This window comes from Poeciliopsis prolifica, unplaced genomic scaffold, assembly GCF_027474105.1.
Source record: "Poeciliopsis prolifica strain line A6 unplaced genomic scaffold, Auburn_PproV2 SCAFFOLD040, whole genome shotgun sequence".
In the NCBI taxonomy this organism is placed as follows: domain Eukaryota; kingdom Metazoa; phylum Chordata; class Actinopteri; order Cyprinodontiformes; family Poeciliidae; genus Poeciliopsis; species Poeciliopsis prolifica.
Window position 1 is genome coordinate 2,301,886 of NW_026562415.1, and position 23,501 is coordinate 2,325,386.

Sequence of the window (23,501 nt, forward strand, 5' to 3'; positions counted from 1 at the left end):
ATTACATCCCGTAACTAACATTTACAGCTTCAATCGCACCAACAGCTTCACACAAATGCACATTCACAGGACACAGTGTCAGTCTTTTTTTTTCAAATCTGGTTCTCTTGTCTTTCTTCTGCAAGATGAAAGTATAAAGAGGTTAAAAGGAAATGAGGATGAGAGGTTTTGTCACCATGTAGCAGACATCTCTCCCCTCACAAGTGTAAAAGGCCATTTAGATAAATAGTTGTGTTTAATTAAATTGATTTAAAGATGAAACTATATTGGCCCAACATTTTCTGTCAGTTTTCCACATCTACTAAATAATCCATTAAACAGGTTGTCAATACTTTTCACAAAAGCACAGTAACTAGATGAGTTAATGACAACTCTACAGCATCTCACTTTAAAATTTGAAGTACAGAATGTAAGAAAAAAGCATATCTTGAAGCATATTATGCTTTAAGGCACGAGAGAAGATGTTTCCTTAGTTTTATTTTTGAATTCAGATTTTTAAAACTCACCAATGATTAGTTAATTTAAAATAAAATATGCATCAATTACGTTTCAAAAGATCCTTCAGGGTTGGAAATGTGTATTTCTGTTAATTTTGAAGTTTACAGCTTAGAGGTAATTAAAAAGATGAAAGATTAAATATTACATATAACTTGCCGTTTTACAAAATGATATCCATATACTCTGAGGTATATGAACTTAGCATTTGGTCAAGCTGCTTTTGCATAAGAAGCAGCATCAATGTGGCATAATCTGAAAGCAGTCAATCTGTGAGGTGTATTGAAAGTCCCGTTTAGTTTAATAACAGATTTGTGTCTGTATCATAGGGTCTGACATCTTTCACTTTCCTCTTAATAATACAACAGGTTGTCAATGACTCTGGTATGATTCTGTACATTAATCTATGAGAGTTTAATTATTTTTTATTGAGATGTACAATATTCTTGCCATATAGCAGTGGGATGTTAAGTATATTTAAGATAAGTGCTGTCATCTAATTAGGCGTCTGGGTAAACCAGTGACTCTTGGGGCGTTTGCACTTAAGCATTTTGGGAATAATAACAAAACCGTGCACATTACATCAGCTAAACATCTACATAAATCTCAACAACACGGAGCGACATCATCATTTTGAGCCAACGAGGAAAATATGCAATCTTTGTTTGTCTAAAGCCTTAAAAGTGAATGCTGAAAATGTTCACATGCTGTTGTTTTAGTGCGTCTTATTTTCTATTTTTATTTACAAATGGAAACCAATGTTATGAAACGGAGAAATGCACATAAAAAATATGCAGTTATCAGAACTTTTATTATGCTTTTACCTTGTGCTTTTTTTGTTTCACAAAAACTATCTGGGCTTTTTGGCATGCAGACATTTTGCAGTTCTGAATTGGTGTCTATGGGGACACCAATGATTTCAAGGCTGCCATATCAGCCTTGAAATTTTAAGGCTGATATGACGATAATAAAATTGGGGTGTTCTGTGTGTGTGCACAAATATGCTAGGATTCAGATGTGGAGCCACAAAGTAAATATATTTAGATGTTTTTCTATCTCCAGAAAAACATGTTGCCATATGTTGCCATATTGAAACATTATTCAAGGCATGATTTGTCTGACTTTATGGCTACTGGCTAGGTTTTCCTCCTTAAACTGTAATATAATTCTGAAGCTTTGGTTTTACTTTGCTTGCAAGTATGAAGCATTTTTATGTAAGGGGTCAGTTTATTTGCACACAAAAATATTGAATTAAAATATTGGCAAGGAAACCATTTAGTTTTAGTTGTTTTTAATGACCTTACCAACTCTTTATGTTTGAAACCTTCTTGAGCTGCTATGAACATCTTACAGGCATAGAGAGCCTGAATGTACATACAATAACATTTATTGCAGTCCAGACAATTATTTGCATTATGTATAAGTAATACTGGAGTGATATTAGTGTAAGCTAGTGATATGTAGCTAAATCAATAAATCATTAAGTAACAATAAATGTGTTATCCATTGTATAACTAAAAATTGATTGTACATTTCTAACCATTTAAAATAGCTTTTTATTGTTTTTAACAAAATGCAATTGGATCATCTTCTGTTTTTATTTCAAATTGCATATTTTACTAAAATGCTAAAATATCATACTAGTCTATGTGAAACAAAGTTTGTTCTATGTTTGAAACCAAATTATTATAACTTGCCCCTACACACTTTTATCTTTGCATGTGTATAAAATTCAGTCCCATCATCACATCTGCACTATTGCTGTAGATCTGTGTCTTAGGGATTCCACTCAGGCGCTGTGTTAAGTCATACTCCAGTGCTTTCCGTGTTTTCATTTCCACAAACCAGATCAGATTTATTGTCCCCATTGTTCATGTCTATTAACTGGGAAAGATGTGATTAAAAATGGATTGCATCTCTCTTTGCTCTCCCGCTCATTTTCATTCTCCAAATATGACCCTTCGTTCTTAGGAAAATGAGATTTGGAAGAGCAAACACACAGTCACCGCCACCTTCCTCTCCTCCACCGCTGAACTCACCCCCCTCTGTGTGTCATTTATCTATAATGACTTTGTGAATGGTGTCACAGAGCGTTCGGCTCTCTCACCACGTGATTGAGTCACTCACGAGTCAGTCACTCACTCAGCCTACCCAAATCAAGTGGCTTTTAATGAACTTCAAACAAGTGTTATCGCACAGTTCAACGTGTGCTCTGCTGCAACCCCTCTTCTTCCCGCTCCCCCTCCCCGACTCCATCCGTTAGGGGGCTTCTCTTATCTGCTCCCTTTCTTTTCACCCTCTTTGCACTTCTCTCTTAGACATACTAAAGCTTTCCCTGTCACATGCGCTTAATGGTGTTCCTGCCGCTTTCAGTTTGGGTCTTCTTTTGTTGTTCCTCTCTCTGCTGGCCTGTTTTCCCTTCTCTTCCCTGTCTGCTGCTCTTCTGCAAAACACACGGAACATTTTGCAATGTGTTCAGGGAAGTGTTGTTCTGTATTTATTATGCTTACCTGTCTTTGCCCCCCTTCCGTTTTACCTAACATGTATTCTTGTCAGATTATTCTGCTGTCCTAATGGTGTTTGTTTTACTTGTTGACCTGTCACTTTGTCCTATGTCGTCTGCTCATCCTTTAACATCCCTTTCATATTTTTTTCTGTTTTTAATCTCTCCCTCTCTCTGTGCCTGTTATTCATTTTTATTAGCCTACTTAGACAGGAAAAAAACTTATATTGGAAACATCTACAAAATATTTTGTTTCTTAAAACACAAAAAGACTTCAGTACACATGCATCTTGGATATCTAGCAAATTAATATTAAAGTGTCTGCTTCAATGTATAATTGATGCTTCCATCCTTAGGATAGTATCAGTAGAGAGCAGACTTGTCCTTCATTTTCTGAACGTGAACAGGTCTGTCATTTAATTAGAATATCAGTATGCATGTTTCAGCACGAAAACCAAGGAACATACAAAATAGGTCAGGGATCAAATGTGGAAAAGTTTAAAGCAGAGCACAATTTCTGAATAATAATCAAAGCTTTGAACACCTCAGAGCACTGTCAAGTCAATATCTGAAAATAGAGGATGGCACAACTGCAAACTTACCAAGACATAGCCATCCACCTAAACTAACAGACTGAATCAGAGAAGACCCACAGTAACTCTGGAAGAGCTACAAAGATCCACAGCTGGAGTAGATGAATATTTTGACAGTCAAGTGTTAGTTGTGTTCTCCACCAATCTGGATATTATCTCAAGAAGAAATTCATAGTTGACAGTGGATTTTTGTAGATCTGGCCCATAAATCACATATAATAATCTTAATTTTAAAAAGTTGAAGGGGTTTGGAATAATTTTCCCAGATTTCTTAGTGTATTTTTTGTGACCACATATGCAGTTTATAAAGTGGAGTTCAATTTTTCTCATGTAACATGCTGCTGTCTTCACACTAAAATATCTTTCAGTCAGGTGTCTTACTGTGTTCTTTTAGTACAATATTCAAAAACACACATGCTACCAGAGTAATTTCATATTACTCAGATATTATGAATGACAACACAACATTTATGTTTGTTTCAGGGCTGTCCACAGTTGCTGCCTGCAGACAGGATACTGGTTCCAGTCAATGTGGTAAAGCCCATCACCCTGCGGGCCAAGAACCTACCCCAGCCACAGTCTGGGCAGAGGGGGTACGAGTGCCTCCTAACCATCCAGGGAAATGAGCACAGAGTCCCTGCCCTGCGCTTTAACAGCTCCTCAGTGCAATGTCAAAACACATCGGTAAGAGTTAGCATCAGCAATGGCTCACATTTTCTCACCTCACCAGTCTCAGTAAAGACTCCTGGTATTTGCCATCAAAATTTGTACTCCTTTCACTGATATTTCCACTGTTAAAAAGTAAGTTACGTTTTTCTGATATAAAGGGATTATATGAGACAATAGCCTAACTATGTCTCCCCTTTACTGGGGCTCCATTCTTTCAATAAATAATGCATTGACAGCAAGTATAAAAGGCTTTATGCTTGTCTCGATGCTAATCGTCTGTTGATACAATAACATTCCATCTTCCTGTCTATCTTCATCACTCTGCATGTGTGTGTGTTAATGTGTGCGTGTCAAGATGTCGGTGGGATTGGGTGTGTAATCACAGTACAGGGCAAACATTGTAGTTTGATTGAGCCGTGAAAGAGAGAAACTGTAATTTAGCAGAAAATTATGATTCTAGCACCAACCTCTCATGCTGCTGGCGTTACAGAACCAAATGAAAAATAATCTAATCTTTGAATGCCCTCTGGTGTGTGTGTGTGCGTGTGTGTGCGTGTGTGTGCGTGTGTGTGTGTGGTGGGGGGGGGGGGGGCAGAGAGGGGGGGAGGGGGGTTGCTGAGTATAAAGCGACCTGTTGTTGCTGATGTATTTTGGGGATGAAAGAGGAAATCGGGCACTAAAGGCATTTGAACACAGACATAATACCCTGTATAAATATTTCCCTCTCTCCCTGCAATGCCACTCATTCCTTCTCTGGTTGCCATGGTTATAGTATTTCTACGATGGGATGGAGATGAGCAGTCTTCCTGTGGAGCTGACCGTCATCTGGAACGGAGATTTCAGCATTGATAACCCCGCCCACAACAAAGGTGAGCATCCAGATAAACGGAGGCATTGGCGTGATCATGCATGCACATCTGCTCACCAACTTATTCACTTTACACTTAGTCCAACGTGGTTTCCTGACAAACTTGCATCGAGATATATATACAGTGGATCTGCTGCCTCCCAGTTGTTGCCCTTGCAGCTTGTCTCCATAGCAACAGGTGGTGGTGTGCTGAGGTGAAGCATCTATTTCCTGATGTTCCCATGAAGAGTGCTTAACTTCAACACATCCTCCCTTTTTCCCAGCTTTTTTTGTTTTGTTTTTTTGTTTGTCTTTTTCCAATGCTCTGTTGGCTGCATTGCAAATTACTATTCTAACTCTCTGGGTTACACTCTATTTGTTTCTCTGCAATATTATTATTTCTCTCTCTTTTTTTTCCATAGAACTTTTGTGATTAAACTTTCTGTGTCCTTACTGTCTTCCTTCTTAGTTTTGCCAAACTCCTATTGCTGTAGACTTATTAATGTAAAAGTACAGCAGTGTAAAACAAAAAATAAATATATATATATATTGGTGCGTCCTGATAAATTTTATCATTTAAAAGTTTATTTTATAAATCCAATTAAAAAAGACAATAATATAGAGATTTGCTATTCATCGATAGATATATTGGAAGTACTTTATTTGTCAGTTTTGATCCATATGGCTTATGGATCAAAGTTGGGGTTATAGTTAATAATAACCTCAAAATTAGCTTAAAGTGGAGTATTTAAACTTGATTTTACCTTACCTTGATTGATGCTACATTTATAAGCATGAGTAGTGCAATAACAGCGTGAACCAAACAGAGAGTGCATGTACGGTACAGTGCATGGGCATGCTCTTTTGTAAAAAGATGTTTTGTATGAAATATTTCTCAGGAACTGAATTTGGTGGTTTTCATTACCTGTAAGGCATAATCATAAAAATTTCGAGGGCGAAATTAATGCTTTGTGTGTAACGAATTAACTTGGCTTTCTGAATGTAATAACTGAAATCATTTGTATGGTCATTTATTTAAATTCACCTGTACTTTAAAAATGATCAATCTCTACGAATGCCTCTAATTTATTTCCCCTTCCTGTATTTACAGGAAGTAAACAACACACTGTGGGCTATCCTGATTGTTTTTGTATCTGACTTATCTGTGAAAAGAAGATTTGCTGCTGAATTGTGCCTTTGAGCTGCACTTGTTCAATTTGGCCACTGTAAATTCTCTACTGCAAACAGTTTATGCTATGCCAGGAAAACATCAGTATGTGGTGGGTTCTAGATCTCTGAAAGGACACATTCAGGACACTCCACTGCCTTTTCTCCAAAGGCAGTGGAGTCAGACTCATGAAACTTATTGTTGAAATGTGGATCACATGCCAAAATAACACTGTGCTGCAAGGCAAACTTTACAGGGTTTTTTGGTTGTGTTTACATGTGTCTGTGTAAAAAAAACCCACATCTGCTAAAATAAATCATTGAGTCTGAATGCAGAATTAGTGGTAACAAAAGTTACAAAGGAAATGCTTGAAATGGAGAACACTTCTTAAACCGCCTCCTACCTTTGTTTGCCTGAGGAGGAAGCATCTCTCAGGGCATTTTTTGATGGGCACTTCACACACACATCTAATGGCAATTAAAAGAGAAAATGGCTGGTCTGTTGCCATGGAGATGATATGTTAAATGCGTGGTGGGTGACGAGAGGCAGGAGACAGCATTGTAGGAAGCCCAGTGAGGCAAGGCAGGAGGGAATGCGAGTGTATGGAGATGATGATGGTTGTGTACAGTGGTCTAGCCTTTTTTAAGTGATTTCTCCAGAATAACTTGGTCTCCCTTCCCTCCACATTTTCTTTGTCTGCCTTTATTTCTTACTGCACAGTTCATCTTTATAAGTGTGACGCACAGCGTGCAAGCTGCGGTTTATGTCTGAAAGCAGACCCACTGTTTGGGTGTGTTTGGTGCAAAGGAGAGAACCGCTGCACCCTCAAGCAACACTGCCTCCTCCCAGAGAACCAGCTGCTCGAGCCCAACGGGATCAACAGCAAATGCACCAACCCCAAAATCACACAGGTGAGACAAAAACACCAGGAGAAACATGCATGTTATACTAAACAATACCCAAAAAGTAGCAAAGTGTGTTTAAAATGGTGGGTGGTGGTCAGAATTTATATAAAGCATTTGGGAGCACAGCACGTTTTATTTCAAAGCAAAACATGAATAAGAAACATCAAGCTTCTTATCCACTGTACAGAAAACTCTTTAGTCATTCCACATATGGCAGTGTTCACATTTTTCTTAACCAGCTCAAATATTTACTGTAAAACTGACAAAATGGTTGAAGATGTAGCTTTTCTGTGAATTTTATAACTTCTGTTTCTGAGAATTGCTTCATACTCTGCACTCTTTCATAATGAGAGGCAGGCAAATAGTGACTGACCTAATTAACACTGCAAAAGCATTAACATTAATATTTTTTTTAATGTATCAGGTTAAACCCACAAAGGCCCGAGGCACATATGCTTATATTGAAGTCAAATTATGTATTGGTGTTTGTACACATCTCAAATTCAATTACAGAGCAACTTTAAGTTGGATGTTTGCTTCAAGGTACCTGAATCAAAAAATCATGCAGATTTTTTTTAGAATTTGATTCTATGTTAAGGAGATAATTCAGCTGTTTGATTTCTGTGTCGGCCCTGGAAAACCTCTAGAAGTTGCAGAAGTGAAGTTTGACACATCTGGTCTAACTCACAAAATCCCTAAGAATACTTTGCTTTTGTTTGTTCTCTTTATGCAGCAATTCAATTCACACACTGAATTAAAGGAATTGGACTTTAGTTTCACATGCTCGCAAATAATGTTAACATAGAAAACAAAAAAAATTAAATAAAACACATGAATTCTTCCAAAAAGAGAAAAAAAAATGCTTTACACCCTTTGTGCCTCTTAAAGCAGTAAAGCCAGTCTGCTTCAGTCTATCACTGGGGCTCTGCAGTGTTTGTTTTCACTCAAAGCAGTGGATTTATTGAAGGAGATGGGACTGTATGTCTTTTTGCATCCCTGAGGCTGCAGTCGGGACATATTGCAGCCTTCTCATCTCCCCATAAAAACTGAGCAGTGTGGAATGAGGACTTTCCCAAGACTAGCCAGCCTTTAATGCATTATAATGCAGTAAATCATAATGACATCCCCCACCAACAATAAGAGAGTGACTCGCATACCAAGATGAAAACAAAAGAAGTGATTGTTTGCCCCATGAAATCGTTAATTATCTTGTCAAAGTCAAAAAAATCTAATCAAAGCCCTATTTTACCTTCCTCCTTTTTTTCTTTTTCTCCTCGCTCTCTATTTCTCTTAAGTCAAATGTATTTCATAATGAATTGGGAGCCACGAGGCATTGTGTACAATTTTTTTTGACTGGATTTATTGCAACCCTTTTCCAAATGACTTTTTTCAATCAAGAAATCTGTGGGGAGCATCATTAATCAGAGGCATTGAACAATTTCATAACAATATCTCCTATTTTTCAGACTCCAGACTTCTTCATGACTTGGCTTAAATTTAGCTTAATATCCTTCCAAGTTCAGCTATTTCAGGTTGATTTATTCCACTACATTTTTTTAAATAATCCAACCACAGTAATTAATTCTTTTGATACTTTCAGTACATTGAGTAGGTTTCTATAATATCTTAATGTTGTGCTCCAAGATAAACCCACTCATTTGCTCAGCACTCTACCTGCCATGTGAAAACCACAGGGGGGTCACTTTGCTACATATACACAGAGCTGAGAAACGGGGAGAGCTGCCATTGCAGCTGGCTCTGGTCTGCAGCCTGGAGGACTTGTACTTGGCAGAGACTGATGGGGACAGACTACTCTGTCTACGTTGGTAACATCTATCCATCTGGACAGGCTTGATGATGTGAACTCACCCATGTGCACACACACATGCACACTGGCTAGCCAAAAGGTAGTTTTGATCACTGTGATATCAGGATCTATGTTGATCTGAGTTCATCTGACTGTTGTTCAATTGAAATACACATTTAAAAAAAAAACCTCTGGAGTGTTCATTTTAATTGTCTCTTTATTTGGAATATGTGTGAACACAAACAATTAGCACTTTTCCCCTGAAAGCTCAACAAATCAAGCCCAATTATTAGGTTTAATTGCTCACCTTAGGAATCTATTGGTTCTGAATAGGTCCTATGTTAATACACTGATTCCACAATCCAGCTCTAATGAGCAGTGCATTTTTAGAAGAGCTCCTGAAATGCTTGTGGCATTTGGGAAGTAATTACTGTGGCAAGGAAAGAATGCTTGTGGTACTTATTGTCTTCAGAAGTAGTTAGTCAGTAGTTGGCACTCTTAAAAATGATCAACTTTGCAATCTTGGTATTTTGTGCAGTGTCATAGTCATCATTGTTGTGGTTTTTATAGTGATTCGTTTTGTAAAACTTGACAGTTGTATTAACAAAATGGATGAGGTCTCATCGGCTACTCAATAAAAGTATTCAAACTAAAAATTTTTTTTTACATTTGGTTGCTATCTGACCAAAATAATGTATTTCATTATAAACCTTTACAAAACACGTGGTTCCAGTTGATTGTTTTAGGGGTACCAAAGAAAATAAAAGGCTGTATAGTAAAATGTTTAGATGTTTACTATACATGAACATCACAACCTTAGTATTCTATCTTAGTATTACTTTCCTCTTTATAACTATGGACCACTTTTTTAAGTTCAGATGAAATACATTCAAGTTGAATTTAAAAATGTGAAAAGTTTGTGCAGCAATGCTTTTGTACAATAAACTGACAGAAAGAGAAGATTTAAACTGTATTGGAAAACCTGTTAAGAGACGGACAAGAACAGACTCATCCTCGCTGGTATGAACATAACTCTGTCACAGGATGAAGTTTTCATATTTTCTGAAAACTATTGAATGTTTAAATGAGAAAAATGAGAGAAATAATCAAGGTTTGGATCCCAACAGATCAACCCTCTGCGTGGTCCCAGGGAAGGCGGCACACTTGTGACTATCCGTGGTGAAAATCTTGGCCTGGACTTCCGGGAGATTCAGGGTAATGTGAAGGTGGCTGATGTGGACTGCACCCCCATACGTGATGGTTACATACCTGCTGAACAGTAAGTCGTATTTTAACTATAAAATAATTTAGCAATCACATTCTCCTTCTTTTTGCAATCTACATTAATTGCTATTTTTCACTTGAAACTGTTGTCAAACTGATTTTATTTTTATATGCAAGACTATTTGAGAGGAAACTTAGGTGTCAGCAAGGTACATGAAGTGCATCAAACTTGAATACTAAGTGTACCTTGGAGCACAATTCATACATTTATCATTTCTAGTGACAAACACTCAAGCAAATGCACATACATTTGTCCTTACAGTCCAATAATCATTTTAGAAATTTCTGGAGGTCAGATTTAGTTGACGTTCCAGTTTAATCCACACCTAGGGCTTCTTGCAGGTGCCATCTGTCAAATTAGTTTAAAGTTGGCTTATCAACAGACACAGAGCTTCTGCTTAGAAAGAAAGTTGTGGGCCAGCACTTTCTTAGTAAGTGCTGACCCAGCAGAGGTAGCTGTAACTGAGGTCATATGCAAAAGGATAGACTTTTTGCTTTTTCTCCCTTGAGTTTGCCAATCATAGGAGGTAAAGTTACTACCAAATGGTGCATTATATAAGGTTCTTATCACAATGTAAGCTCTTCTTGATCAGCTTCCTCTTCACTTTGTTTCAAGGCTAAAATAATTTCAGTGTGAAATTCTATGCATTCTACAGTAATGCTAATATTTTCCTGCAGGATTGTTTGTGAGATGGGGCGAGCAGAGCTGAGCCAGTATACTGGGAACATACAGGTCTGTGTTGGTGTTGGAGCATGCAGACCAGAATTTATGGCAACATCATCCAAATACTACTACTTTGTGGTGAGTGTCTATTTTTATTTGAGATTTTCTTTCATATCACAGTTTTTAAATTTTAGTCATATGATTGTAAATAATTTTTTTAAATAACTCTAACATTGCATATGTGACTTACTGAGTTTTGACTTTGTTCCAGAATTGTATCATTTTAGCGCCTCGATGTGAGGTGTTTTTTTCTTCTCACTTACCGCTCTAATATATGTTCCAGTTTGTGGCTCCGTTCCCACATGATAACTTTTCTCTCATGTGTGGATCAGTTGAGACACATGACTGGCACTCACTAATGAGTTTAAGATGAGGCAGAAAAGCTGATATTTCTAAAAATGTTTTCTGACACGAACTCATAAAAAAACACATTACACCCTCTGCTGTGTTTTTTCGATACTCTCCCGGCACACAATCACCAACACAGTTCCACATTCTGGAATAAATTTCCAGTGGTTGCTTTTATGGACTTGTTTTTATGCTATAGTATCAGTTTTACTGTTACCCTTCAAAGGATACTGGCGCAGGTTTATTTCTCACTGAGGCGCCTCTTCACAGAGGTATGACATGTTGCATCTAAACTTGCAACACTACAGGCTTTAGATGGGACCATAAGAATGCCAGATGGCTTCATAATAGATTGGTACGATGTCCAGCTTCGACTGGACTTGATTAACTACTGCTGTGGCAATTGTATAATGTTTCCAACATGTTATTGCCTGTGCCTATTGCCAGTGGGATCTGCAGCTACAGATTGCAGTACATTTTATCTAGTAATGTTCAATAAACAAGAATGATGACATGGTTATTATGGCTTTCTGTCTAAACTTTTTCTGTGAAAAGGTACAGTTCTTTAAACGTTTCTTTTTTTTCACTGCGTTTTGTACTGTTGGTCCTTGGTGGTAAGTTAAGCTTCAAAACGCAGAAACAAGATTTTTAAAAATTCTTACAGGCATTTTAAAAAATTTAAAGATGCCTATCTCTTATTTTCATCAAAAGTTCAAACACTTTTTTTTCTCCAGCCTTTTATCTGCAATATTTGTGTCCCTACATCAGCGTGATTATTTTTAACGTGACTGATCTTACAATGCAACTCCCAACATAGATCCCACGAATTACGGGGCTGAAGCCGAGCCGTGGTCCAGTCTCCGGGGGAACAATTGTCAACATCACAGGCAGCCACTTGGATGCTGGGAGCAACGTGTCAATTATGTTTAAGGACCAGCCGTGCACTTACTTGAGGTTAGTGGGAACATGCCTCAGTTGACCCTGCCAATCACTCTTCAAAGACTCAATTAAAAAGCTCAGTCAAAGTCGGTTTTCATCAAAGCGTAGGCAGTTAATGGCTCTGACAGTTCTGGTTATGAGCTGCATAGAGGAAAAACAAAGTCATCTTGAAAAAGGTTGTATTATCAGTATTCATGCTGATGAGTTTATTCAATAACCCATGTACTCAGCTCCACTTTATCATCCATGGCGACACACAGGGTTATTAAATAGTTTTTGTTTTCTTAAATGATTTTTAAACTTTCAAGATAAAAAGCAATTTCAAAAAGATATGTCATATTTTTCCTTAATGGTTGCCCAGCATTATAGTTTTATTTAGCTATTTCTGTACTGCTACTTTCTAGGAGGGGTGGACAGTGGCTAACCTGCCGAACACATGCTTCTCTGCATGGCAATGGAAGGGTATCTGTGTCTGTGAGCATAGATAAGGCCCAACTCCAGAAAGATCTGCAGTTTGAATATGTGGAGGATCCCACTATAACAAAGATAGAGCCAGAGTGGAGCATCTACAGGTATGTCACCAGGAAGAATGTTCTCGACAAATTAATTAATTTGTCACTGTGGATCTGGAAGAAGTACATATCTCTGTTGAACGGGCCTCAAGCTTATTAATTTAAAATAAATTATTTAAAATTACTTTAAAGATATTGTACATCTTAGAAAACCTACAGCATCTCTTCTGCATCCCACAGTTATTTGCTACATTTACACATCTTTATTTTTTTCATATTTTGTCAACTCATTTATTTGGATAATCCTTCAAATGAAAATTATGTGCAACTAATGAAGGCAGTATGGGCTCAACTGCAAATCTATCAAGACAGGGCCATGATCAAGTGAACCAAGGTATGCAGAGTTATGCTGCACAGCAGCCTTGCTGCATCTCTACAGCATCATGCTTTGGGGATGCTTTTCATCAGAAGGGTTACAGGAGCTGCTCAGAGTTGATGGATGGAGCAAAACATAGGTCAATCCTGGAACAATAACATTGTTACATAAAAAGAAGAGGGGAACAAAAGGTTGTAATGCTATCCATCATTACAATTTGGTAGTTGTAAGGAAATGTGAAAAGGTTCAAGGTATACTTTAGTAATTTGTATATTAAATCACAATTTGTCAAAACAATCTCTGAAATATTGTCTGTTTTTCAGTGGTCACACTCCAGTGATGGTAACAGGAACTAACCTGGACATCATTGAGACCCCAATCATAAGAGCTAAATACAACAGCCAAGAATCGCTCAGTGTAAGTAACTACAAAACACCAATATTGCTTCATCTGAAATGAAAGAGATTAAATGTTTTTATTTTTAAGCTATAATGAAAATACATTGACTGCATGTTGTGTCTGAGTATGCACTGAAACACTTGAAATCTTAATGGGTAGCATATTGCACCAATCTAATGGTTGAATAACAAACGTGAATGAATCAAAAACAATATTTTGTTGTTGAGCCAAGATGTCTTAGATTCAATAATTTAACAGCAAAGGAGGCTTTTCAATGGAAAGTGTTGCTTATTTTGTCAATATTAAGCTTTACAGCCTTTGCAGTTTTTCTTGCAAACAAAAAGAAGAAATTTGCGACGACATGCCAAAAATAATTTAACTGTAATCTGCAGTTTTCTCACAGAAAGCTGGAGAAAGTCATACAAGAATTTGTTTGATCTCACTGAAAGAAGAGGGGAACAAAAGGTTGAAATGCTATCCATCGTCATGGTCCATTTGAGCGTGACTTTGCAGCACGTTTAACATCTGTGCTCACACTCATGTGAGCTAGGTATTGTGTCTAAAGGTAACTGTCGCCATATAGTTTACCTCACATCTTGCAATGCAGTGCGACTCTAAGATGGCTCTAGATGAGAAGGAAAAAGAAACGGAATCAGACATCTAAAGTGATTTTAGAGACATTTCTCCAAAAACAGAAGCATTTTATCTTTTCTTCCCCTACATTCTGGTACCTGACATCTACCGTTGTATTATACATGTCAGTAATGTCTCGAAGACCTTGCAGGATTTGTCAAGTCTGATGTTCAAGAAGCCAATTACAGTGACAAGTAATAGTTTGAATGACTGCATGGCAGAGGTTATTGTGGAGATGTGACACGTCTGTGAGGGAGACCTGTGCTGCAGGTTGATTTGTCAGCGTCCTGACAGGCAGAGAGGAATGGAGATGTAAGGAGGATATAGAGGGGCATGGGGCATTAAAGTGATAGATCAATCTGTCATTGCTAGTAAGACTCACTTTTAGGAGAATAAAGAAAAAAATAAATATTTAAAATTGTTTCATATATCAAATGTGAGTCAACAGCTAAGGCAAATATAAAAGGACAGGAAAAGAGAAGAAAATATAGAAGTTTGGCTGATGTTGAACAAAGAAAGAAGATATCAGAATGAAGCAAAGATCGGCTTGAGAGGTTTTTGTAGAGGCTGATGAAGGAAAGGTAAACTCACTTATCACTCCACACATCCTGACCTGCAAGTGATAAATCTGCATCCTGTGTCTAAATTATTTTATCAGCACCTTTGAAATAAGACTCCAACCGTTTCCACATTACACTTATTAAAATCTGCCTTTTTTTATTTATAGGAATTGAACACCTGAAGTTGGAAAGAGTGTTTATCATGTTCAACTGAGCAATTTAAGAAATAAGTGAATTAAAAGGAATGAATATTGGCAAATTTCATATTTCTGTCTTTAAGATAAACTGTCAACTCAATACTGTATGTAAATTAAACCACCTAATGCTTGTGGTTTTTAACTGTCAAATTGACAGGGAAAGAGGATGGAGTGAGGAGTAAGCAAAACAAAAGGAAATTATTCTAAGACTTATAACTGTTGGGTCAAGAAGATATATATACCTCCAAACTCAAATTTTCCTCCATTTTTGTGTCCTCTAGATGTGTCAGGTGCTGAGCTCCACAACTATGCAGTGTCAGGTCCCAGAACTGTCCATAAGCTTGGCCAGGCAGCAAATACCAGAAAAACCCGATGAGTTTGGCTTTAAAATGGACGATGTGCAGTCCCTGATGGCCCTCAACAACACCAACTTTATCTACTACCCCAACCCTGAATTTGAGCCACTGAGTCCCTCTGGTGTCCAAGAGCTTAAACCGGGATCCCCGATCATACTAAAAGTAAGTCGATCAACATCTTCAATACACTTTTTCTTATAAACATTGATTAATGTTTAGTGAATATGTTCTGAATGACAAATTGAGCTCACAAGATTTTTGTCAAACCTGTTTATAACAATATTTGTGTGTGGTGAGTGGTTTGTGTCTGAACTAGTCAAAACACCTGGAGCAAAATTCACTTTTAAAATATTAAAATAAACTTAATTCTTATTTCAAACTATATATAAACTGAATGAAAAGACTAGTTTTAACAATTGACTACATTGTTGTTTTTATAACTGAACAATTGACAATAAGGCATGAATTGTCTTTGCAGGGACGAAACTTTCTTCCGCCAACTAATAGTGGGAATGGAAAGTTGAACTACACAGTCCTGATTGGAGACAAACCCTGCATGTTAACAGTGTCAGAGAACCAGCTTCTTTGTGAGTCACCCAACCTGACTGGTCGCCACAAAGTCCTGGTAAGTGATGATGCAGCATAAGCTAATGTCTAGACTCTGCTGGGAAGGAAAACAGTCTTACAAATCAATTGAAAGATTTAGAGACAGACGTTCTTTGTTTTGCCATCTTTCCATTTGTCTGCTCTCATATGCAGCGTGGTTCTAATCCAATCAGCCACGTGGTTCCTGTTGGTAACCACAAGCAGACGAAAGACAAACAAATAACCCTTCAATAAGAAGAATTACAGGCAAAGCAAACTCAATAAAGATTCCATTTGTGGCTTTAAGAGAGACCACTTTGAGGAAAGCATTTCCTGATATTACCACCTGAACCCCGCGTCGCAGAAAGATAAAAACACATCACTGTAAACTAAACAGAAGTGTTTGGACGCTTCCATCTATGACTTTCTTTGTAGTTTGAACTTCAGTTTGATCAGTTGAAATAGTATTTCTTAGAAGTCTAAGCTAACAGGAAACATTTGGTGAAATCTTTGATACGTTTTGCATTCAGTATGAGATTACTATAAAGGTAATCAAAGTTATGCATGGATGGGGCTCCATACAGTCTGGAAATTATTGGTCAGGTGTGGATGCAATTGAAAAAAAACAAAACTACATGTTTCCAAAGTTTAAACATTTAGCACATCTACTCGCCTGTTCATCTCAATCATTGCCCATGCTTACTTCTGTGCAATGAGAAGCATCAGTTTGTCAATCCTACTAACCATCAGTTTTTCCCTCAAATCATCTGTATGTTTGTTTATACTTCTGTCCATTCAGTGATTGGACCTTTTTGTTTTTCCATTTATTCATCTTACCAACCAACCATCAGTCTGCCCAATTATCCATTCAAACAACTAATACTAAAAATACCAACTAAATCTATCAACAAAGTCTTTCGTTTGTGTGTCTCTCCTTCAAACCAACCAGAATTTGATCCATTCATTAGTTCCAACGCAACATTAAACTTTGATCACCGTTTAAAAATTTCCCATAAATGTTACGTGAAATTTTGCATGAATATGTTTATTATTGGCTATGAATGAGCGCCTTAAATTTTTGTCTGAAAAATGTGAAATAAGTTTGATTTTGAAAATGTCAAGGTATCTTTTTTGTAAAATTGTTACAGCACTGGATTCTAATGCTTGTTATAACGCATTGTTGTATTTTTTGTGACAAGGCACGTGTTGGTGGTATCGAATTTTCCCCTGGTGTGGTCCACATCACATCTGACAGCCCGCTCAGCAGCACGGCGATCATTGGCATCGCTGCAGCTGGTGCGTTGCTCATCTTTTTCATTGTGGTGGTTCTGATTGCCTACAAACGCAAGTCTCGAGAAAGTGACCTGACTCTGAAGAGACTACAAATGCAGATGGACAACCTTGAGTCACGTGTAGCACTGGAGTGCAAAGAAGGTAAAACCTTCACATAAATCGACATTCCCTTATTTTATGACATTTGACTTGTCATCAATGTTATAAGCTTTGAATAAACAAGTTTTGTGTTGACACAGTAACAGTTTCTTGGCTGAACAAATATACAACAAACATGCACATTGATGCAAAATGTTTGTTACTTTCCAGCTTTTGCAGAACTTCAGACAGACATTCATGAGCTCACCAGTGATCTAGATGGAGCAGGAATCCCCTTTCTGGACTACAGGACTTACACCATGAGGGTCCTTTTTCCAGGCATTGAGGAACATCCTGTACTGAGAGATCTGGAGGTAAGAGATAACTCTGTTTACCTTTGAATATTTTAGTAAAGTGTCTTTTAAAATAAGATGATTAGATTTAAATTCCCTTATTAGTGATGCTGTGTTGTGAGTTTTTAAGACATATTTTCAGTAAATGTGTTTGCTATTAAATTTGTAAAGCAAAATGTTTCAAGGTTTTTTTCTGAACTTTTTTCAAGGGAAATTTAGTTTTTCAAAACATCATCTCACACTTTGTTTTCTTGACATAGCACTTAAATAAATATGACTCCTTTTCTTCAGTCTTCATCAAACAGCAGTGTAATCCAATTAGCCCTTTTGGAAATGAGATCAAAATGAGCAAACAAATTATCAGTGTAGTGGGTCGCAGTAGGTGAAATTAACGCAGATGTTGGCTGTTGTTGCCATCTCATAAACAAAAGCCCTCTGATAGCTGACAGAAGAGTTATTTCAAAGCAAACAAGACAGACTTCAAATCAAAACTGTGAAATCATTAATAATGAAAAATGACATGAGATGGTAACTGGGTTTTTTTTTTCTCATCCCCAAAACCAAATTAAAAGTCAATCATCAGGAGAAATGCAAAATGAAAAAAACATAAAGTCATTTATCCTCACTGGTAACTTTGACTGACAACTATAATTGAACAGGTCATCTTGTTTCATTACAATAACGATGGGCCCCTATCTCACTGGCTTCAGAGTTAACTATCCAATCCCTGATGAGAATTTCCCACTAATAAGCCATATTAATTATGTTTTAATTGGCATAAATATCAAACTATATGAAGAGTGTTATGTGGAAAAAGAGCATAATGGAAAAACTGCGTGGCTGTTGATGACCACCTAATTATTATTGATGCACCGAATAATTTCAAGCCAAGTGCTGATGGGGAGCTGAATAAGGGAGTTAACCAAAGCCATGGAAAATTCTTAGCACTAAAGTATTTCTGAAGTTTTCATTTGGTTGTTGTTGTTTTTTACATTTAAAAACTAGCATATTAAATAGTAGTCAAATAATTATTTTGCCTTTTTAAAATAGTCATACTCCTGGATTTTTTCCCCCTGCATTTCTACAATGCATTTTATGACGGAGCAACATAAATTTATGGAAGAAAAATGGCCAGAGCGTCATAGTATGCACAACACACTTATCAAAGTTTTTCTTATATAAAAAAAAAAAAAGATTAAAATAAAAAAAAAATTGGCTCTGGACCTGGATGGAAGCACTTAAGTTTAATTTTACTATTTTGTTTTATTATTTCATTACCTATTACATGGGATTATAGATTTTCTGTTGCTAATATTATTTGGCAGATAGTCCTTTCTACATTAATCTTAGAGATTAATTAGGTTTGTAGTGTTGTAATTTATTGTAAAATATCATTTTTAAGTGTATAATTCATACACTGGTAATGGTATAAAAACTAATTGCAGAGAGAGGCAGAAAACCTTACAGTAATTTTTAAAAACAGAAAACCCTGCACTCACAAATGACTAATATTGCAACACTTCCAAACACAGAAACACATTCTGACAAGCTGCATAAAATTAGACTTTCAACTGAACAATAGCTCCCGGCAGATTACAACCACCTCAAGGAAAAGGTAGAAAGACGGAACATATGTGGGCTGACAGCTGCATTCGCTGCAAAGCAATGCTGTCTTACCCAGAGTGCTACTGACAGATAAAAAACATAATCTCCTAAGGTGCTGTTTATGAAGAAATGGGGGGGGGAGACGTACATGTTGCAAGTTACAACTATAAACAGTGCTGGGATGGTGTGGGCTCAGATGAGAAGAATTCACAGTTCTGCACTACCTTTCAACTTGCATTAATATGGAACAAGGTGCCATCGAAATAATAAACACTCCCCACTGAGGCCTGGTGTTTTTCCAGACTTTATTCTCAACCTTCAGATGAAACCTGACAAAAACTTGAACATGTTAAACTCCTTATAGCCCTAAGTTCCTTCTTTTTTTTATTTTCAGTGAGTTATTTTCTATTTAAATTGTTCTTTCCAAGGATTTAATTGCTAAGGCATAATTATGTAAGAAAATTGTACATTCATTCATTGGTTAGGATTATTTAAAACATGGCTTTCATTTGTTTCTGGTTTTACAAACACAGCTGTAAGTGACCTTAATATTATGTAAATGATTTTGCTATATTCCTCTTAAAAAGACAAAAAAAAAAAACTTTGCTTAACGTGGAGGACAGAGCGCTAATAATACATTCAAATGAGTCTGTGACTAATTAGGCATATATACAAGTTTGAATCTGCACATTTTGCCTGCTTTTGAAATTTCTAATGCTTTTCATTTCTCTTGTTTCCTCCCAGGTGCCAGGCTACCGCCAGGAGCAAGTGGAGAAGGGGCTGAAGCTCTTTGGCCAGCTCATTAACAACAAAATATTCCTGCTGTGTTTTATTCGCACTCTGGAGGCCCAGCGTGGTTTCTCCATGAGGGACCGTGGCAACGTGGCCTCACTGATCATGACCGTGCTGCAGAGCAAGCTGGAGTACGCCACTGATGTCCTGAAGCACCTGCTGTCTGACCTGATAGACCGCAACCTTGAAAGCAAAAATCACCCCAAATTGCTGCTTCGCAGGTAATTAGCCTTCTCTAAGTGAGCGACTTTGTCGGCAGCACTTCTTCACAGGTGGCCTCATTCCCGGAGCTGACAAGAGACATTTATGACTTACTTTGTTTGTTCAATGCCTTAATTTTTCCACTGTTTAAATGAACTCATCATGAACAGGAACCTCCTAGTAATTTGCAGCTTTGAAATGATTTCTTTGAAATGTTCTTTTTTCTGGAGGGAAGTGATTGTACAACAACTTGAATTAATTATCCATACTAGTTCACAACTTTACATACACGAACAAAAAAATACATAGAAAACCTTTATTATTAATGAAATGATCTCCTGTCGATCTCCTCAACTTCACAGTTGATATTTGGTAGAGGTCATTGCAATAGCTTGAAATGCCTACATTATTAATCAAGAAAAGACATCATGATGGTCACCTGGCTCAAAACACAACACACTGACCACAGATTTCAGCACCACTAGCATTCCATATCAATAGATAGAGCTGGCAGGTCTCGCTCCTGGAAACTTGCTTCTTCATGGTGTTTAAAATGTTGGGAAAAGTTGTATGAAATTAGAACTACTAAGTTAAAAAGCACACTGCAACATTAAAAAAAAACTAAAATGTTATTCGTCTTTCAACATGTAAAGGTCACAAGTTGTTTCACAATACACTGATGAAAGAACCTGTATAAAAGTAAATCAAAACCAGATTTAAAAGCCTCATTCACTTCTCCCCACATATTGCTAGTTATTGTGTGTCTTGTCTTTTTCCTTAGTATTTGTTTGGATTTTCCTCAAGAATAGTCATCAATGGCTGCTCTTTTCTCAGTCCCGTTGCTCCCAGTATATGACTCAATGAAACTTGCTTCACAGTGGACAGTGATGGTGGTTTTTGCAAACAATGACAAGCCCAATTTGATGCATCATGTATATTTGGCACAACATCCAGTACCACCATACCTGTAATAAAACATGGTGATTGCACCATCATGCTCTGTAGTTACTTCACTCAACTGAAACTGGTTTTTGTTGACAAGATGGACAATACACAAGTCAGTTCTGACCCCAAAATTTCCGCTACTTTTTAGCATCCCAGTGTGATTTAAACATAAATCCAAAGGTTAGTTTCACCACAAGAGGGTATATAAACATCTGAGCAGCACTGTTGTTTTGCTGTTTGTGGGAAGGAATGCAGATGAAAGTTTTACAGTGGATATGTGAGCTCTCAGGAACCAAAGGCTACATATGCTTCTCAGTGTTTCCTATCTGTGACATGTTTGGATTAACTCCTGTGACCTTGAATCACTGGCTCAGAGTCAGAAACATCAGAGCGCATTGCTGTGCACATCATTAGCCAAATAATTATAATTAATTAGTAGCGAATCCAATTTCAAATTGCTCATGAGGAAAGAAAAACTCATTCATGAAATAAGGGGGGAAAAAAGATTATAAATGGCTCTCTGACACAATCACAGTCCTCTGTTGGATTTGTAGTCAAAGCCTGAATGGCATGCACTTGAACACAGCTCTGTATGTGATTATGCGTCTTGCCTGTGGTGTTTGGTAAATGTGGTGATTATGGCTACATGAGTAAACCAGCTTCTTCATAACTGTTGTTTACGGGGGTTTGTGCGGGTGGCTGCATACGTCTGAGCACGCAGTAAATGTTTCCTTTTTTTTTTTTTCTTTTTTTGCTTACAGGTTGTCAGTCGAGCCTTGACACCCCCAAATGATTTGACAGGCATGAGATAAATTAAGTTGTCCGTCGCATTTCAATTCAAATTCAGTCTCCCTCTGGCTGCAAACACTCGTGTTTTCTGCCAATAAAGACAAATGCATAAACGCAACATGGAAAAGGCAGACAGGGCTGAAATTAATCCTGCCCACTGTGCTGTCCAAGAGACAGTGGGCATGTTCTTCTTGTTGAAGTATGTTTAGACTCCAAGAGGTGATGCAGAGAGATGTTGTAGCCTGTGTAGAAATCCTGTTTATAGTGCTGTATGAGATTATTCCACAATATTTAGTTTACTCTTTAAACTAATGGTTTGAAATCAAGATATGATTTGAGCCAAACAAATCAAAACACATTCTTACTGTAGCCATCAAGTATTTTTGTTTATTCCAGCTTAAATGTGATAACCTCGTCTAGTTCTAACAGCATGGCATATGAACATCATGCAAACTGATTTATTTTTTCACTGTTCCATTGCAAGTTTAGGCTTTTATAGAGAAACTTATCTCTAAGGTTGCATGTTTTTTATTGTTAAGACCTGTAACAATATTGAATTCCTAAAGATAAATTGATTTTTTTAAAGTCATTGTGAATAGGAACACTGCTTTTAATGCATTTAATTTATGCAATAGACCAACACAAAATATTGCGCACTTGTTTTGCATGGTTTTCAAAAATGTCTAGAAATAAAAATCTAAAAGATTAGATACTCTGTTCAAAAGAGACCAAAACTGAACAGTTTGGTGTTCATGCCGAACGATTTGTGTGGCACTGGCTGCATCATGTTGTGGGGATGCTTGTCTTTGAGAAGGCAAGTAATCTGGTCAGAGCTGTTGTGGAAAGACCTAAAAATTTTATTCTCCATCCAATCGGACTGAATTTCTCCTGTTAGATTCTGCAAAAACAAGTGGGCAAAATGTTGAGTCTGTAGATCAGCTGTAGAGCTGTTAGACATGCTCAATAAGATTTAATGGGGGCTGACTGGCTAACTTTTATATCAAGTTTCTTCATCTTTACAGTCATGTTGGTTTAACACATAAAATCAAAATATATAGATTTTCTTTTATTATGACAAAACATCAAAACTTTGATAAGTTTTCTAGTGTGAATTACTTAATGAAGTGATTCATACTTCATTAAGTAATGAAGTACTTTAATTGCAGTCTGGTTCCTCAGGGATTGGTGCAGCCATGAAGCAATAGAACAACATCAGATGTCAATAAATGGAACAGGAGGCGTGCCATAAAGAACTCAGTGAGGCAGTCAAGGACAGTAAAGACACTTCAAGCTATATTACGCAGTGAAGGAAGTGTAACGCTGCGGCATTGAGACAAGCTACGAAGTCAGCCCTTTGATCGCTATTTTTCATGAGCCACAAGAGCCCTGTTTGTGCTATTTCTGCAAATCTATTTCTGCATATTGGATGGAAATTAAGACCGATCAACAACCACAGAATAAAAAATGCAAAGCATATTTCTCCTCCTTGATGACAACAGAGAGAAGGAAAACCTGGGGAAAATGCCAGCGCATGCTGACTGCACA

At 37.2% G+C, this 23,501-nt stretch overlaps 1 protein-coding gene across 1 annotated transcript in view; it reads left to right on the plus strand.

Moving 5' to 3' along the window:
* The window catches only part of plxna4 (plexin A4), a 209,020-nt gene that overhangs the window by 157,068 nt on the left and 28,451 nt on the right, over positions 1 to 23,501 (plus strand). The window contains exons 10-22 of the mRNA XM_055054731.1: positions 4,075 to 4,275; positions 5,033 to 5,129; positions 6,996 to 7,186; positions 10,115 to 10,266; positions 10,950 to 11,073; positions 12,161 to 12,297; positions 12,687 to 12,854; positions 13,494 to 13,587; positions 15,241 to 15,477; positions 15,794 to 15,940; positions 17,100 to 17,334; positions 17,503 to 17,645; positions 19,974 to 20,242. Of these exons, the coding sequence (XP_054910706.1) occupies positions 4,075 to 4,275; positions 5,033 to 5,129; positions 6,996 to 7,186; positions 10,115 to 10,266; positions 10,950 to 11,073; positions 12,161 to 12,297; positions 12,687 to 12,854; positions 13,494 to 13,587; positions 15,241 to 15,477; positions 15,794 to 15,940; positions 17,100 to 17,334; positions 17,503 to 17,645; positions 19,974 to 20,242 (2,195 nt within the window). The remainder of the gene's footprint in view (positions 1 to 4,074; positions 4,276 to 5,032; positions 5,130 to 6,995; positions 7,187 to 10,114; positions 10,267 to 10,949; positions 11,074 to 12,160; positions 12,298 to 12,686; positions 12,855 to 13,493; positions 13,588 to 15,240; positions 15,478 to 15,793; positions 15,941 to 17,099; positions 17,335 to 17,502; positions 17,646 to 19,973; positions 20,243 to 23,501) is intronic.